The sequence below is a fragment of the Euprymna scolopes genome, chromosome 19 (assembly GCF_053919585.1).
Source record: "Euprymna scolopes isolate OS-2025 chromosome 19, ASM5391958v1, whole genome shotgun sequence".
Lineage (NCBI taxonomy): Eukaryota > Metazoa > Mollusca > Cephalopoda > Sepiida > Sepiolidae > Euprymna > Euprymna scolopes.
The window spans coordinates 127,183,028-127,201,977 of record NC_136500.1 but is presented as its reverse complement, the minus strand read 5'-3'; the positions used below and the strand labels follow the sequence as shown (position 1 = coordinate 127,201,977).

The window sequence follows — 18,950 nt, the reverse complement described above, 5'->3', positions numbered from 1 at the left end:
AACAATATTTATGCTGGAAACAATATTTATGAATGAAACAATATTTATGCTGGAAACAATATTTATGAAGGAAACAATATTTACGCTGGAAAAAAATATTTATGAAGGAAACAATATTTATGAAGGAAACAATATTTATGCTGGAAACAATATTTATGAAGAAAACAATATTTATGAAGGAAACAATATTTATGAAGGAAACAATATTTATGAAGGAAACAATATTTATGCTGGAAACAATATTTATGAAGAAAACAATATTTATGAAGGAAACAATATTTACGCTGGAAACAATATTTATGAAGGAAACAATATTTATGAAGGAAACAATATTTATGCTGGAAACAATATTTATGAAGAAAACAATATTTATGAAGGAAACAATATTTATGAAGGAAACAATATTTATGCTGGAAACAATATTTATGAAGGAAACAATATTTATGAAGGAAACAATATTTATGAAGGAAACAATATTTATGAAGGAAACAATATTTATGCTGGAAACAATATTTATGAAGGAAACAATATTTATGAAGGAAACAATATTTATGAAGGAAACAATATTTATGAAGGAAACAATATTTATGCTGGAAACAATATTTATGAAGAAAACAATATTTATGAAGGAAACAATATTTATGAAGGAAACAATATTTATGCTGGAAACAATATTTATGAAGGAAACAATATTTATGAAGGAAACAATATTTATGCTGGAAACAATATTTATGAAGAAAACAATATTTATGAAGGAAACAATATTTATGAAGGAAACAATATTTATGAAGGAAACAATATTTATGAAGGAAACAATATTTATGAAGGAAACAATATTTATGAAGGAAACAATATTTATGAAGGAAACAATATTTATGAAGGAAACAATATTTATGAAGGAAACAATATTTATGCTGGAAACAATATTTATGAAGGAAACAATATTTATGAAGGAAACAATATTTATGAAGGAAACAATATTTATGCTGGAAACAATATTTATGAAGGAAACAATATTTATGAAGGAAACAATATTTATGAAGGAAACAATATTTATGCTGGAAACAATATTTACGCTGTAAACAATATTTATGAAGAAAACAATATTTATGCTGGAAACAACATTTAGCTGGAAAAGTATTTATGTAGGAAACAATATTTATGAAGGAAACAATATTTACGCTGGAAAAAATATTTATGAAGGAAACAATATTTATGAAGGAAACAATATTTATGAAGGAAACAATATTTATGCTGGAAACAATATTTACGCTGTAAACAATATTTATGAAGGAAACAATATTTATGAGGGAAACAATATTTATGAAGGAAACAATATTTACGTTGGAAACAATATTTATGAAGGAAACAATATTTATGAAGGAAACAATATTTACGCTGTAAACAATATTTATGAAGGAAACAATATTTATGAAGGAAACAATATTTATGAAGAAAACAATATTTACGCTGTAAACAATATTTATGAAGGAAACAATATTTATGAAGGAAACAATATTTATGAAGGGAACAATATTTACGCTGTAAACAATATTTATGAAGGAAACAATATTTATGAAGGAAACAATATTTATGAAGGAAACAATATTTACGCTGTAAACAATATTTATGAAGAAAACAATATTTATGAAGGAAACAATATTTATGAAGGAAACAATATTTACGCTGTAAACAATATTTATGAAGGAAACAATATTTATGAAGAAAACAATATTTATGAAGGAAACAATATTTACGCTGGAAACAATATTTATGAAGGAAACAATATTTATGAAGGAAACAATATTTATGCTGGAAACAATATTTATGAAGAAAACAATATTTATGAAGGAAACAATATTTATGCTGGAAACAATATTTATGAAGGAAACAATATTTATGAAGGAAACAATATTTATGAAGGAAACAATATTTATGAAGGAAACAATATTTATGCTGGAAACAATATTTATGAAGAAAACAATATTTATGAAGGAAACAATATTTATGAAGGAAACAATATTTATGCTGGAAACAATATTTATGAAGGAAACAATATTTATGAAGGAAACAATATTTATGCTGGAAACAATATTTATGAAGAAAACAATATTTATGAAGGAAACAATATTTATGCTGGAAACAATATTTATGAAGGAAACAATATTTATGAAGGAAACAATATTTATGAAGGAAACAATATTTATGAAGGAAACAATATTTATGCTGGAAACAATATTTATGAAGAAAACAATATTTATGAAGGAAACAATATTTATGAAGGAAACAATATTTATGCTGGAAACAATATTTATGAAGGAAACAATATTTATGAAGGAAACAATATTTATGCTGGAAACAATATTTATGAAGAAAACAATATTTATGAAGGAAACAATATTTATGAAGGAAACAATATTTATGAAGGAAACAATATTTATGAAGGAAACAATATTTATGAAGGAAACAATATTTATGAAGGAAACAATATTTATGAAGGAAACAATATTTATGAAGGAAACAATATTTATGAAGGAAACAATATTTATGCTGGAAACAATATTTATGAAGGAAACAATATTTATGAAGGAAACAATATTTATGAAGGAAACAATATTTATGCTGGAAACAATATTTATGAAGGAAACAATATTTATGAAGGAAACAATATTTATGAAGGAAACAATATTTATGCTGGAAACAATATTTACGCTGTAAACAATATTTATGAAGAAAACAATATTTATGCTGGAAACAACATTTAGCTGGAAAAGTATTTATGTAGGAAACAATATTTATGAAGGAAACAATATTTACGCTGGAAAAAATATTTATGAAGGAAACAATATTCATGAAGGAAACAATATTTACGAAAGAAAACAATATTTATGAAGAAAACAATATTTATGAAGGAAACAATATTTATGCTGGAGACAATATTTATGAGGGAAACAATATTTATGAAGGAAACAATATTTACGTTGGAAACAATATTTATGAAGGAAACAATATTTATGAAGGAAACAATATTTACGCTGTAAACAATATTTATGAAGGAAACAATATTTATGAAGGAAACAATATTTATGAAGAAAACAATATTTACGCTGTAAACAATATTTATGAAGGAAACAATATTTATGAAGGAAACAATATTTATGAAGGAAACAATATTTACGCTGTAAACAATATTTATGAAGGAAACAATATTTATGAAGGAAACAATATTTATGAAGGAAACAATATTTACGCTGTAAACAATATTTATGAAGAAAACAATATTTATGAAGGAAACAATATTTATGAAGGAAACAATATTTACGCTGTAAACAATATTTATGAAGGAAACAATATTTATGAAGGAAACAATATTTATGCTGGAAACAATATTTACGCTGTAAACAATATTTATGAAGGAAACAATATTTATGAAGGAAACAATATTTATGCTGGAAACAATATTTACGCTGGAAACAATATTTATGAAGGAAACAATATTTATGAAGGAAACAATATTTATGCTGGAAACAACATTTATGAAGGAAACAATATTTATGAAGGAAACAATATTTATGAAGGAAACAATATTTATGAAGGAAACAATATTTATGAATGAAACAATATTTATGCTGGAAACAATATTTATGAAGGAAACAATATTTACGCTGGAAAAAAATATTTATGAAGGAAACAATATTTATGAAGGAAACAATATTTATGCTGGAAACAATATTTATGAAGAAAACAATATTTATGAAGGAAACAATATTTATGAAGGAAACAATATTTATGAAGGAAACAATATTTATGCTGGAAACAATATTTATGAAGAAAACAATATTTATGAAGGAAACAATATTTACGCTGGAAACAATATTTATGAAGGAAACAATATTTATGAAGGAAACAATATTTATGCTGGAAACAATATTTATGAAGAAAACAATATTTATGAAGGAAACAATATTTATGCTGGAAACAATATTTATGAAGGAAACAATATTTATGAAGGAAACAATATTTATGAAGGAAACAATATTTATGAAGGAAACAATATTTATGCTGGAAACAATATTTATGAAGAAAACAATATTTATGAAGGAAACAATATTTATGAAGGAAACAATATTTATGCTGGAAACAATATTTATGAAGGAAACAATATTTATGAAGGAAACAATATTTATGCTGGAAACAATATTTATGAAGAAAACAATATTTATGAAGGAAACAATATTTATGAAGGAAACAATATTTATGAAGGAAACAATATTTATGAAGGAAACAATATTTATGAAGGAAACAATATTTATGAAGGAAACAATATTTATGAAGGAAACAATATTTATGAAGGAAACAATATTTATGCTGGAAACAATATTTATGAAGGAAACAATATTTATGAAGGAAACAATATTTATGAAGGAAACAATATTTATGCTGGAAACAATATTTATGAAGGAAACAATATTTATGAAGGAAACAATATTTATGCTGGAAACAATATTTACGCTGGAAACAATATTTATGAAGAAAACAATATTTATGCTGGAAACAATATTTATGAAGGAAACAATATTTATGCTGGAAACAACATTTATGAAGGAAACAATATTTATGAAGGAAACAATATTTATGAAGGAAACAATATTTATGAATGAAACAATATTTATGCTGGAAACAATATTTATGAAGGAAACAATATTTACGCTGGAAAAAAATATTTATGAAGGAAACAATATTTATGAAGGAAACAATATTTACGCTGGAAAAAAATATTTATGAAGGAAACAATATTTATGAAGGAAACAATATTTACGCTGGAAAAAAATATTTATGAAGGAAACAATATTTATGAAGGAAACAATATTTATGCTGGAAACAATATTTATGAAGGAAACAATATTTATGAAGGAAACAATATTTATGAAGGAAACAATATTTATGAAGGAAACAATATTTATGAAGAAAACAATATTTATGAAGAAAACAATATTTATGAAGGCAACAATATTTATGAAGGAAACAATATTTATGAAGGAAACAATATTTATGAAGGAAACAATATTTATGAAGAAAACAATATTTATGAAGGAAACAATATTTATGAAGGAAACAATATTTATGAAGGAAACAATATTTATGAAGAAAACAATATTTATGAAGAAAACAATATTTATGAAGGAAACAATATTTATGAAGGAAACAATATTTATGAAGGAAACAATATTTATGAAGGAAACAATATTTATGAAGGAAACAATATTTATGAAGAAAACAATATTTATGAAGAAAACAATATTTATGAAGGAAACAATATTTATGAAGGAAACAATATTTATGAAGGAAACAATATTTATGAAGGAAACAATATTTATGAAGGAAACAATATTTATGAAGGAAACAATATTTATGAAGGAAACAATATTTATGAAGAAAACAATATTTATGAAGGAAACAATATTTATGAAGGAAACAATATTTATGAAGGAAACAATATTTATGAAGGAAACAATATTTATGAAGGAAACAATTATTTACACAATCGACAGCAGATTCTCTACAGTGCAATGTAGACTACAATGAATTGTGAACGAAGTGACTGCAGGGAAGTATATGAAGCTTACTCCCAGTATACAGCACGAGGGGGGGGGGATCCCTAACAAGAATAGGCAATCAATCGATTTGATTAGAGAATGGCTTATTTCACTGATTACAATAAAAATAAAAAGTATGGAGGGTGGGACATTTGTTGATCCTTATTCAATCCCAGACAATGTCGGGTCTTCCTGCTAGTAACAAATAATCAAAAGACAATACTCTCAGTTTAGTTACACAGGTTGAACCTTTTCATCTTTCATCTCTCAGTGTTAAATAATGACTTTCAAAATAGCAAACTCATCACAGAGACGCATTCATACGTACAACACGGATGCTTAGAAATTATTTTGTTAGCAATTCAAACCTGCATAATTTAATAAATATCTACAAGTGACATTTGATAACTGTTATGACTGTGGCTCAAGAAATTTCACATCTTTTCAGCTACTGTTGTAAATGTCATGTGATGAACCAAGATCAGACATGATTTGTCAAAACATGACTATTTTTTTTTTTAATCAAATCTATTAATTTGTTCATTTCACCATTTAATCTGTTTCCAAGGCCGCTGAAAAAATGATGGGATCCTTCTATCGATCCAGTAGATATCTCACTGCTGATGCAATTCTCTATCTATATAAGAGCCAGGTACGTCCAAGGATGGAGTACTGTTGCCACATCAGCAGGAGCTGTTAGAAAGGACTTATCCTGCTTGATAGAGTTCAAAATAGACTTCGTAGCCTCATAGAAGATGTCCTTTTCTTTTCCATGCAACCTCTTTCTCACAGAAGAGATGTAGCGAGTTTGTCTTTGCTTTATCGCTATTTTCATGGCAAGTGCTCGACTGAACTCCAATCTATGGTCCCCTCTCGCCAAATTTTCACAAGAAACACTCGTCTAACTGAAACCACTATCAATAATTCCCCCCACTGTGCCTAAACCTAACGTAGATTCCATGAACAAAGTTTCTTTCTTAGAACTGCATGCCTGTGGAACTGTCTTCCGTTTGCCTGCTTTCCAGCTGACTACAATATGGTTGCCTTCAAGTCCAACGTAAACAAGTTCTTGATGAGCCGTTCCAGTTAACAAATTTATTAAATTTTCATTACTAACGATTACTATATTGCCCAATTGATTACTGTACACTTTTTAACCCTTATCCTTGAGTGGTCTCTGGGCCTTGATAAGTGGTGATGTCTATGTAAAAAAAAAAAAAAAAAGAAAAACACCACAAAAACTCGCAGACATACATATTGACGTAACTCTCATATATTTATATTGACAAAGGATATATAAGTTTGTCCCTGAAAAATTATTTTTCAATGTTTTGCTACATTAAGAGGAGTGATTCTAAGGTAGAAAAAAACATGTAAGGTGCACGACTAATAGAAAATGGAATGACCATAATGAACAGTAAGAAATTTAAAAACTGAAATTGAATGGAATCAATCCTCAAAGCCGAGATGCTTGAAAGCTGGAATTTCAGGCTGTTGAAATTTTGACTGAGAAATCCTCATCATCATTAGGACGGGCTCCTTGGCCGGACGAATGTGACTCTTCCTCTCCAGAGTTTCCTGTCTTCCATCAGCTGCCTCAGATCTTCAGGCTCACAGTTGGCGTCGTGCGCTATTTGCTGGATGTACGTGGATCTAGGTTGTCCTTTGCTTGCGCGTCCATGTCATCGAGTCCAATACATCACTCCACAATTCATGCTTGCTCCTCAGCCGGTGACCGGCAAATCATAGGCGTCTCTCCCTGATGATATTAGATATGGCAGGTAGGTTGCCATAAAGTTGCTACTTCGTGGGATGATTTTGCCAAGATATATTTAATACTGTTCATAGCATTAATGCAGATAAGACAAAGTTTATGACTTTTAATGTGGAAGGAGAGATCAGAGCTCTGAAAGAAGTTGCTGAGTTTACGTATCTGGGCAGCAACATAGTTTCCACACAGAGAGCATTGAATCATTGAACAGTGCTGAGAAGATAACACAACGGAAAGACTAAAGGAAATAAGATGATGAAATTATAGAAAAAAAAAAAAAAAAAAGAAAATAAGGAATAAAAAGAATAAATTGGAATTTTTTTTTTTTTTTTTTTACACAGTGGTCACCACTTATCAAGGCCCGGAAGCCACTCAGGGATAAGGGTTATTGCAAGTACAGTACGTTAGTGTGGAGATTTAATGAAGTGTTTACTTAAGGGGGCGATTCATTAGGAACTTGTTAACATTGGACTTGAACACATCCAAGTTGTAGTCCGGAGGGAAGCAGGCAGACGGAACAGAGTTCCACAGGCGTGCAGTTCTAAGAAAGAAGCTTTGTTCATGAAATCCACGTTTTGATTTAGGCACAGATAAAGAGTGGGGGAAATTTTTGACAGTGGATTCGGCTAGACGGGTGTTTTTCATGAAAGATTGGCTAGGGGGGACCAGAGATGGAGTTCAGATGAGCACCTGCCATGGAAATAACGATAAAACAAAGATAGGCTCACAACGTCTCTTCTGTGGGAGAGAGGTTGCAGGGTAGAGAAAAGGGCATCCCTCACTAAGTCACGAAGTCTATTTTGTACTCTGTCAAGGCAGGATAGGCTGTTTTTAGCAGCTCCTGCCCAGATATGGCAGCAGTATTCCATCCTTGGACGTACTTGGCTTTTATATAGATAGAGAATTGCATCAGTAGTGAGATATCTTCTGGAGCGGTAGAAGGATCCCACTATCTTTCCAGCGACCTTGGCAACAGACTTGATGTACGTGTTCCATTTTAGATCAGGAGTAAAGGTCAAGCCCAGAAGCTTGTCAAAACACGGGGCCTCTCCCAGACGAGAGCCATCCATCACAATTGATGCCAGATGGGGATCAGAGCGTTGATGATGTAAGGATAGGAGTTTGGTTTTAGACGCATTAAAGGTAACCAGCCACATCTTCCCCCACTGAACCACGCGCTCGAGATCAGAGGAGAGAGAATCAGAGAGAACTTTGTCATTAACAGCCTTTGATGTGTTGCCGTAGATGGTCGTGTCATCAGCATAGATGTCAACGAATGATTTAAGTATGTGTTTAGGGAGGTCATTGATGTAGATCAGGAAGAGAGTTGGGCCCAGAATTGACCCCTGAGGGACTCCAGCATTAATACTGCAGGCCTCTGATTTTTGTCCATCGACCACTACTCTTATGAGCCTATCAGAGAGAAATGATTTAATGATTGAGAAAACATTTCCAGTTATACCGTAGCTGGAAATCTTGTGAAGTAGACCCTTATGCCATACCTTGTTGTGGAAGGCTTTTGATATGTCAAGAGCAATTGCCCTAGAAAGGAAGCCTTTGTCAAGAGATTCACTAATCCTGTGAGATATAACCGTTAGTACATCTGCGGTAGATCTTGCAGAGCGGAAACCATATTGTGCGTCACTAAGAAGGTTGTTTCTGCTGAGGTGGTTGACTATTTCTCTATTTAATATGGATTCCAGCAACTTACTCATAACACACAGGAGACTTATTGGTCTGTACTGAGAGGGAGATGACTTATCACCTGAATTCTTAAATATAGGGCAAACTGATCAGGTCTTCCAGGGAGTCGGAATGCACTTCTCCTTAAGGCAGTGCTGAAACAGTTTCGTAAGTATGAGAGCAAGTTCTGGTTGAAGCTTTTTTAACACTATAATTGGGATGCCGTCAGGGCCAGTTGCTTTACTGGAATCAAGGTTCTTGATTAGCTTGGCAACCTCATGCACGGATATTTGTATGTTACTTAGCGTGTTCTGTGTTATAGGAGGAAATATGGGGAGTTGATGGCCTTCGTCGCATACGGTAGAATTAGCTGCAAAGTTCTTTGCAAATAGTTTGGCCTTGTCTGATGCTGACAAGATGACCTCTGGTCCATTGATAATGGTTGGGATAGAACGCACACTTCTGCTCAGGATCCTATTTGTTATTTGCCAAAATTGGTGGGAACCAAGCCGCTGATCAGCTACCTTGGATTTAACAGACTGGGCATATAGCTCTCTTGCATTTTTTATTACTCTTTTACAGTGGTTGCTGGCGTTCCTGAAAGCAGCTTTAGTCTCGGTACATCTATTATGTTGGAAACAATGGAAAAAGTGATTTCTGTGCGTGATAGCAGCAGCACATTCTGGGGAGAACCATGGCTGGCTGTTAGGTTTTTATTGGAATTTTTTAGATGGTATGAATTGGTCTATGCCTACAATTAACCATTCGGTCAGATCTGATACTATAGAGGACACATCCTTTTTAAACATGGAGTGCAGAGGTAAATCAGATATGAATGTACCCTTAATCTTTGAAATAAAAATTAATGCCTTATCTAAAATTTATAAAACTCACTATGCCTGTGTGCGTGTCTTTATTTTTTCAAAGTGCATCTCAGAGACGCAAGGTCACAAAGAGGGTGGGTCAAATCATTGCATTTTTTGTGGACTGTTCTTTTCTGGGTTTTGTAGCCGGTAAAAATAGCTGCTAAGAAATCAAAATTGAAAAAATTGAAACTTAGCAGGCATAAGTGATCTAAACATGTTATTTGTAAACCTGCACAAATATACATATTCATACATTAAACTCAGTTGGTTTTTAATTATTTCTTATTCGTCTGACAATAGCTCAAACAGTAACAACTAAGGTTGAAGCGTTATATGTTTTGGTTTCAATTCAATTATTTTTTTTCAATTCAATTATTTTTTTTTTTACTTTCGAAGTCACTATTATATATTGGGTACAATATAACATATAATAATCATAATATATATATATATATATACACATGTAATAATCATTAACAAATTGACTCTATAATTATAAATATGAAATAAATTAAAATATCATATTTAAGCATATTTTACAACCAGGTAACAATGCGAGGCCAGCCCATCTATTATTAAAGCAAAACATGCAATAATTTTACAATGTAAAAATGAAAATTGTTTACTAACTTGTACAAAGAAGAGTCACATCTTGTTCTGTTGATTTGAAATTCAGTTTATCCAAACAGTTCAGCAAAGACTGGCAAGAAAAAAACACATCAGTTATTTAAAAAAAAAAAAAAAAAAAAAATTATCTCTGTATTCATAAAATTATCTACAGGATCAGAGCTGCATTATTCTAAAAGCTGACTAGTGGCCCTCCAAATTTTTTTTTTTCTTTTAAAAATCTGTACAAATTTAATTTTTTTTCTTTTAAATGATAAATTGTTAAAATTATGGATATCACTGAAATCAATTCATTTGTTGCGTTAAACTATATAAAAAAAAAAAAGAAAAAAATTACAGATCAATTAATGTGAAATTTTGGAGAAGGTTAACAATTAGTGATGGGAGGATTCCAATATATTTCCCCGATTCCGATATAATTACCAATTCCGATTCTTTATAAATCTCTAAATATTTAACTATAAAATGGTTTAAAAAAAAAAAAAAAAAGGTTATTTTGTCGCGATTACTGTAAAAATATGTGTTAAATGTGCACATATTTGCTCGAACGTAAAAATATGTGTTAAATGTGCACATATTTGCTCGAAACGTAAAAATATGTGTTAAATGTGCACATATTTGCTCAAACGTAAAAATATGTGTTAAATGTGCACATATTTGCTCAAACGTAAAAATATGTGTTAAATGTGCACATATTTGCTCAAACGTAAAAATATGTGTTAAATGTGCACATATTTGCTCGAACGTAAAAATATGTGTTAAATGTGCACATATTTGCTCGAACGTAAAAATATGTGTTAAATGTGCACATATTTGCTCGAACGTAAAAATATGTGTTAAATGTGCACATATTTGCTCGAACGTAAAAATATGTGTTAAATGTGCACATATTTGCTCGAACGTAAAAATATGTGTTAAATGTGCACATATTTGCTCGAAACGTAAAAATATGTGTTAAATGTGCACATATTTGCTCGAATGTAAACATATGTGTTAAATGTGCACATATTTGCTCGAACATAAAAATATGTGTTAAATGTGCACATATTTGCTCAAACGTAAAAATATGTGTTAAATGTGCACATATTTGCTCGAACGTAAACATATGTGTTAAATGTGCACATATTTGCTCGAACGTAAACATATGTGTTAAATGTGCACATATTTGCTCGAACGTAAACATATGTGTTAAATGTGCACATATTTGCTCGAACGTAAAAATATGTGTTAAATGTGCACATATTTGCTCGAACCTAAAAACACATTAAGTGTGAGGAGGTGATCTACAGATTTTAGTTTTACTTGTAGATTAAAATCTATATTATTTTATTTTTGCTACCATCAGTGGAAAGAGTTTGTTTTAAACAAAATCAAATAAAATAAAAATATTAAAACAATCGTTTTTTAGCATCGGAAAATAGGCACATATTTTTCCAATTTCAATACCCTAAAACATTCCAATTTCAATACCTTAAAACATTCCAATTTCAATACCCTAAAACATTCCAATTTCAATACCTTAAAACATTCCAATTTCAATACCTTAAAACATTCCAATTTCAATACCTTAAAACATTCCAATTTCAATACCCTAAAACATTCCAATTTCAATACCCTAAAACATTCCAATTTCAATACCTTAAAACATTCCAATTTCAATACTTTAAAACATTCCAATTTAAATACTTTAAAACATTCCAATTTCAATACCCTAAAACATTCCAATTTCAATACCTTAAAACATTCCAATTTCAATACCTTAAAACATTCCAATTTCAATACCTTAAAACATTCCAATTTCAATACCTTAAAACATTCCAATTTCAATACCTAAAACATTCCAATTTCAATACCCTAAAACATTCCAATTTTTCCGATCCCGATTCTGTTCAATCGTCCCAACACTAGTAACAACGTAAAGTGAACATTTTTTGTTTCCTATTGGTTGTGTATATTATATTTTCACTCAATTTTTCCAACGAAATTAATTTTCTTTTAATTTCATTAAAAAATTTGAAATTTAACATTTATTAATGCATTCAAGCAAGGCTGATTCAATATTATGAACTTAGAACATTCCCTACCTGAAGATGGAAGTGACAATTTAAAAAAAAATTGAAAATATTTTGCATTGATATTAAAGTGGTCATTATGTGAAACTTTACTATTTTCCATAAATTAGAATGCTGTGGTCGTTCTGGTGATATCTGAGCTTGAAATTTAATACAAATTTTACTTAGAAAAACAAATTTTCTTTTTATTAATTAAACTAGATTTTTGTGCATATATAACAAACTAAAAATGAAAATAGTTTGTAATATGATAAAGTAATTTCAAAAAGATTCAAAATATTTTTTTAAATTACATTTTTGAAAAAAAAAAAAAAAAATGCAACTTCAATTCACACTACACATATTCAACTTCACTTTTTCTTAACTTCTTCAGCTAGTATACTTATGAGATTTTTTTTTTTTTTTTATCGTTTCATCATTTTTATTTTTTGCATTCGCTGGTGAATTGTTATTTTAGTTGACTATATTTATTGTTCAGTTGTAATAGTATGATGAAGTCAAGCATGATATTCAAGGGAGCAACTCAAAGAAACTTGAAATCTAGAGGCCTTATCTGGTTTAATAAGATTCTGCTGTGACTAGAGAGAAATATGAATGATGCAAACAACTAAATAAAAATTTAAAAAATTAAGTTTTGTTTTACATGAAATTTTTTAAAAAGCAAAAATGTAAAAAAAAAAAATTACAATTTTGTAAACATCAAAAATGTAAAAAAAAAATTATAATTTTGTAAAAAGCAAAAATGTAAAAAAAGAAAAAATTACAACTTTATAAAAAGCAAAAATGTAAAAAAAAAATTATAATTTTGTAAAAAGCAAAAATGTAAAAAAAATATTACAATTTTGTAAAAAGCAAAAATGTAAAAAAAAAAAGCAAAAAAAACTTACAATTTGAAGTCTGTGTGTTTTTTTGAAGAGGTTGGACAGAATTTCTGAAAGTACTGGTAAAAGTTTGCCATAAATCTGGGAACTTTCCTGGAGATAAAAAAAAAAAGAAGGGTTTTATATTTATTAATAATCATTTAATATTTTATTAAATGAATTACAATAAAAAAGCATCACAGATTTAGTCATAGAACAGACCCCTAAAAATCGGAAAAAAAAAAAAAAAAGACATCTCACACCACGATTCGAACCCAAAACGTTTAGATAATGAACCAATGCGCTAACCAACTGAGCTAATGCAGCGTACATGAAATTTAGTCAGTTCTTCAACTATTTAAACTAAATCAGGTCACGACGTCATCTGATGCATGCGTAGAACCGGTCGTCGTTACGAGAGGACGGTTTTTGTTGACCCCCCCCCCCCTGTCGAAAATTGTCAATTTCGGGGTTAAAATTTAACGTTTTTGGCCAATTTTTCTATATTTTTCAGGCGAAGGATGGGGCTTAAATATGATACCGAGTTTGTGAATTTTCGTGTCTCTCGAAAGTTTTTAGCGGACACACAAACACAAACATACATTTTTGCTTTTATATATATAGATTTAAAAAATATTTTAATGGTATTATTATATTATTTTTTATTAATACTTAAAAATATAATTTAATAGTATTTATTTTGATTTGATTTTTAATATTTCGACACAAATTTTTGCTGGACACAAAGATTATGATTTTCAATGCCTCTTCAAGCCAATTTTTATATTTTCAAGGAGTTTTCAAGGTAATAACAGAAATAAGGCCTTTTCATGACAAAAGTCAAAATTCAAGTCTGTACGAACCCGGAATTCAAAAGATTCACAAAAAATTAAAGCATACAAAAAAGAACTCCAAGTTATGGGTAAAAATAGCAACATGCGTTCAATAAATCATATACAACAACTCCGATTGTGCATTGGTATTAAATCATCATTCATTCTTGTTAGCCCCTACATTAAGTGGTTTCATGCTTTGTCTGGAGCGATTTCCATTAAAAAAATTTTTTTTTAAATAACCCCAAAAAAGGTTGATCTGTCATTAATTAGACAAGAAGCTCACCTTGCAATGCTCATATGATTTTTTAAGCGTGTTAATGACAGATGGTGGTAATGAATGGATGACCTCTGCGTTCACTGGTTCGTTTATAGCCACAACATATTTGACACAGATATCAGAACATTCCAGAATGTCCAACACAAGCTGAAACAAAAAATAAAACATTAAAACTTTTAAAATATCTTTCAAACGTGTCTATTAATTATTATGTTTTCATTGCTATCTTCATTTCCATTGGATTTCAAAATACTTTTAAAGAGCATGTTTTGTTTAATACTAGCACACCCATGCCCCAGCATTGCCCAAGAAAACTAAAGAATCCAATATTATTATGAATTTCAAATAAATAAAATTAATAAGAGACTAAGAACCAGATGTTCAGAGCCAGTTATTTCATAAACAAATTATCGTTGGAGACAGACGTTGATCAATGAAAAGAAAAAACAAGTGAAGCATGCATGGTCCCCCGAGTGCCCAGTGAACGAGGCATAAAAAAATGACTAAGTTTAGCATTGCCCCCCCCCCCCATTTAGCTCCAAAAGTCCCCAGGCAACGTCAAATTCTGGAGAACAAACAGTGCAGTTTTAGGCCTTAACATATGTAAATTTGATTTCTGCACTATGTAACAAGAGAAATGACTAAGTCCATCATTGTCTCCCCTCCCCCATTTAGCCTCAAAAGTCCAGCACCATGCAAAACTGCTAAATAGACATACACATAAAAGTTTGGACAAATATGGTAAAATAGTCCCAAAAATGGAGTGTTTTTATTAGCCCTAAAAGAGCCCCTGAGGCACACCCAAGAGTTATCGCGAAGTATAGACAAACAAAAATATACAGAAATCGGTTAGTTACAACTTTTCAGAAAATTTTTGTAAAAATCCAAGGCATCAATTTTAGCCATTTTCACCCGAAAGGAAGATCCGTTCTGTTACTTTTTTACTCATATCATGTTTAATGTTTGTGTAATGTTTCCAAAAATTCCAAGGCACCTTTACTGAATAAATGATGAAAGAACTGTTCGGGGTTTTTTTGTAGACCAGAATGCTCTTCAACTAGTGCGCTGAATTTTCAAAACCCCACTGGACCTTGTGTCTAACCTCCTACAGAGAAGGTAAATAATCACACATTACTTCAAATCACATTAGATGAAATCACAAGATACAAAATATAAGAAATCACGTTAGTGTGAAAAAAATCTATTTTATGAAAGATGACAATCAGATTCATGTACTTTTAAGAACTGACCTGAAGAAGACCAATCAGTTGTTGCTGTTCTTGAAGAATTTGATCTGCAGCCTGAGTGATGGCCTCTGTGATATTCTGCAAAGTCCTTGTCAGAAGATCATTAGTCTATACAAAAAACAAAAAGACATGTCATTAGAAGATACTAAACCTTTAATAACTAACCAAATTATTTACCTGTATTATAAAAGGTAAAAATATTAAGTGAGCAAGCACTCCAAAAAGGTAGACATAGTTTATGTATGATTGTTTGTTTTTTCTATATATAAAAATGTACTAAGAAAAAAAAAAAAAAAAAAACCTACTGAATTAATAAAATAAATAAACACAAAAATTATTTTAATATATACAGGGTGGAACGATAAAGTTGTTGCCCTAAAGAAAACAACTTTTATTGAAAAAAATCAATTCAGGTCACTTGATTATGTAGTAGAGCTGATACATGTCTGGAATTGCGAGCATGCTACTTCCACAAGTGCTGGCAGGAGCTCAGCAAATACTTAACAGATGGATGGTAGCGATGAGGCCGGCTTTGGTGTTGTGGGAGGTCATGTTGGTGATGTTCTCAACGTATGACCAAACGAAGTAGTCCAGCAGGTTCAAGTCCGGGGAGGAGGAGGAGGGGAGGGGGGAGTTATAGTAAGTAAAAGGCACAAAGTTGTAGCACTTCTTCTGGAGTCAATCCTGAGTCTCTTTACACTTGTGGGTCAGCGCCGACTCCTGCTGCTACACCCAGGGTCCGCCAGTGGCACCAGGGGATCACCACACTCTTCAGCACATCCAGGTACACTTTGGTACTGACTTTCAAGCTGACTTTGAAGATGTGAGGTGGCATGCTGTATATCTGCCTAAAACTTTCGACAGAGACGACGGATTTTCATGAGATCAGTATTGTTTTGAAACTCAATCCTTCAGACGACAAAAATCAAAAAAATTGACTAAAAAACATTAATTCCTTCACCCTCAACTGGGCACTTTCTACAAGGAGAGGTCGCTTTTTACGCCAATATTTCCAAAAGTTATTCCCTCTTTTCGATTGACTAGCCTTAATTTAAAGCTTTGCCACTTCCAGTTTTGCGATGGACGCAACGGCAAAGGAGTCACATTTTTTTTTTTTTGGCATTCTTTTCCTCCTTCACAGTACGGGTTCAAGCCTGCCTGCCTATAACTTTTTTTTTTTGCTCAACACACACCTCTAAACACCTGGGTATCACCGGGCACCCATGCTAGTTTAATATAGAAAAGGCCGGCAAAATGGGCTCGTGCGTTTTTGTATGTCAATGAAAGGATTTTTGTATTAGGGTTCTCGCGTCAGTTAGATTCCGGGAGAAATTTTCTTATATTTCCTAGATTGTAATATTTCAGATTTGAAAACAGACATTGTCTCTATCTTGTATTGATCGAGTTTTTAAAAAATTCCTCCGTCCTGTCATTTTGAGTGTCTGTCTGTCTTTTTCATATAAATAAAGCAAAACTAAAGCAAATGCTGGCTCCTGGCCTTCCAGCCAGGTAGTATCTGTTCTGTAATTGGTCCTTGGTCAATGTAGGAGAAACCCTTCATACTGAGACAATTATTATTTATTTAAATACTGCCAGAGTGCCCTCTTTTTTGGGGAAGTTGCTTTTCCCCCCACATTAAAAACGACCTTCATGGGAGGTTTAAAAGCAACGCCATTTCTGCGAGTCATCTTTTTGACGGACATCGCTAAATTTGAACACTTCACACTTCTGGTCGCATCATGGTGTAGTGGTAAAATGTCAGATTTTCTTTCACTTTTTTTCCACCTGCGCGCCATGGGTTCGAGCCTGCCTGCCTACTACCACTTTTTTTTTTTTTTTTTTTTATACGGTTCCAAACATCCCGGCGAGTACACTGGGCATGCAGGCTAGTCATTATTATAAATCTTACCTTGTCAGTAATCTTAGAAAAGAGGACATCTTCGACAACCATTAATTTCACATGTGGAAGAAAAGATGTGCAAATCACTTTGAGGATTTCTGAAAAGAGAAACATTTTATCAAAGACATTGTTATTATTGTTGTAGAACAAGTACTGGCACTCCCTCGCTAATAAAATAAATTATTCCGAGGAGCATATCAACGATGATAATGCTCAAAGAATTTGAAAAAGAATACTAGTACCATCACAAGTCAGTTATCCAACTTGTAATCATTGAATTATTCACTTACAAAAACCATTATCACCAACATTATTATAGCATAAATACTGGTCCAAGTTCATGACCAACCTCCAACCCAAGAAGAAATAAAAAATAAAGAAAAATCTTCTTTTTTTTTTTATGGAAATCGCTCCAGACAAAAGACCACTTGATGTGAGGAGCTAAAAAATTTTTTTTTAAATACTATTTCAAGGTCAAAAACTTGCCAACAATGAGTGTTAGATGTATAGATTCTGACCCAGAAAGCAGCAATTCTTCCTCCTTTGTCAGAAACATTGCTCATGGAATGTGAGGACTAAAGGACAAAATAAAGAAGCCAGAGTTATGCGGTTGTCGAAAGTAAAAGATTTATTTTACGATGTACGTACCCTTGATGGAAAGAAAATATTGTACACCAAAAATCATTTAATTTAATCAACTAGTTATATTTTTATAAAGAAAATCATTTTTAAGCAATTAATGGGAATTCATAGGCATTACAATAATGCACAAGGCTAATTTTAAATATTTCTGAAAAGCTATTTTGAAGGGGAATTAACCAGTGATGAATTTGAGTTTTACCAAGAATTGGATTATTCAGATTTGGAAAAGCAATAGCAGATAAAAAAACATAAGTTTTGGACATGGAAATTTATTTATTTTTATAAAACCTCTCTTTTAAACTTTTTCTGTTATTTTAATAAAATATTCTTACTTTTGTCTATGTTCTCTTTCCAACATTCTCCCATGGTATTTAACAAAAAAAAAAGTTTTAATTATTTTGAATCTGTTGTCTTTCCAACATTCTCCCATGGTATTTAACAAAAAAAAAAAGTTTTAATTATTTTGAATCTGTTGTCTTTCCAACATTCTCCCATGGTATTTAACAAAAAAAAAAAGTTTTAATTATTTTGAATCTGTTGTCTTTCCAACATTCTCCCATGGTATTTAACAA

At 30.9% G+C, this 18,950-nt stretch overlaps 1 protein-coding gene across 1 annotated transcript in view; it reads right to left on the bottom strand.

The window, feature by feature from the left end:
- The window catches only part of LOC145239966 (FIGNL1-interacting regulator of recombination and mitosis-like), a 119,776-nt gene that overhangs the window by 80,002 nt on the left and 20,824 nt on the right, over positions 1-18,950 (bottom strand). Inside the window, exons 4-8 of the mRNA XM_080103553.1 lie at positions 17,746-17,834; positions 15,840-15,944; positions 14,596-14,736; positions 13,504-13,590; positions 10,548-10,617 (exon numbers count right to left, since the gene is read on the bottom strand). Coding sequence (XP_079959679.1) covers positions 10,548-10,617; positions 13,504-13,590; positions 14,596-14,736; positions 15,840-15,944; positions 17,746-17,834 — 492 coding nt within the window. The remainder of the gene's footprint in view (positions 1-10,547; positions 10,618-13,503; positions 13,591-14,595; positions 14,737-15,839; positions 15,945-17,745; positions 17,835-18,950) is intronic.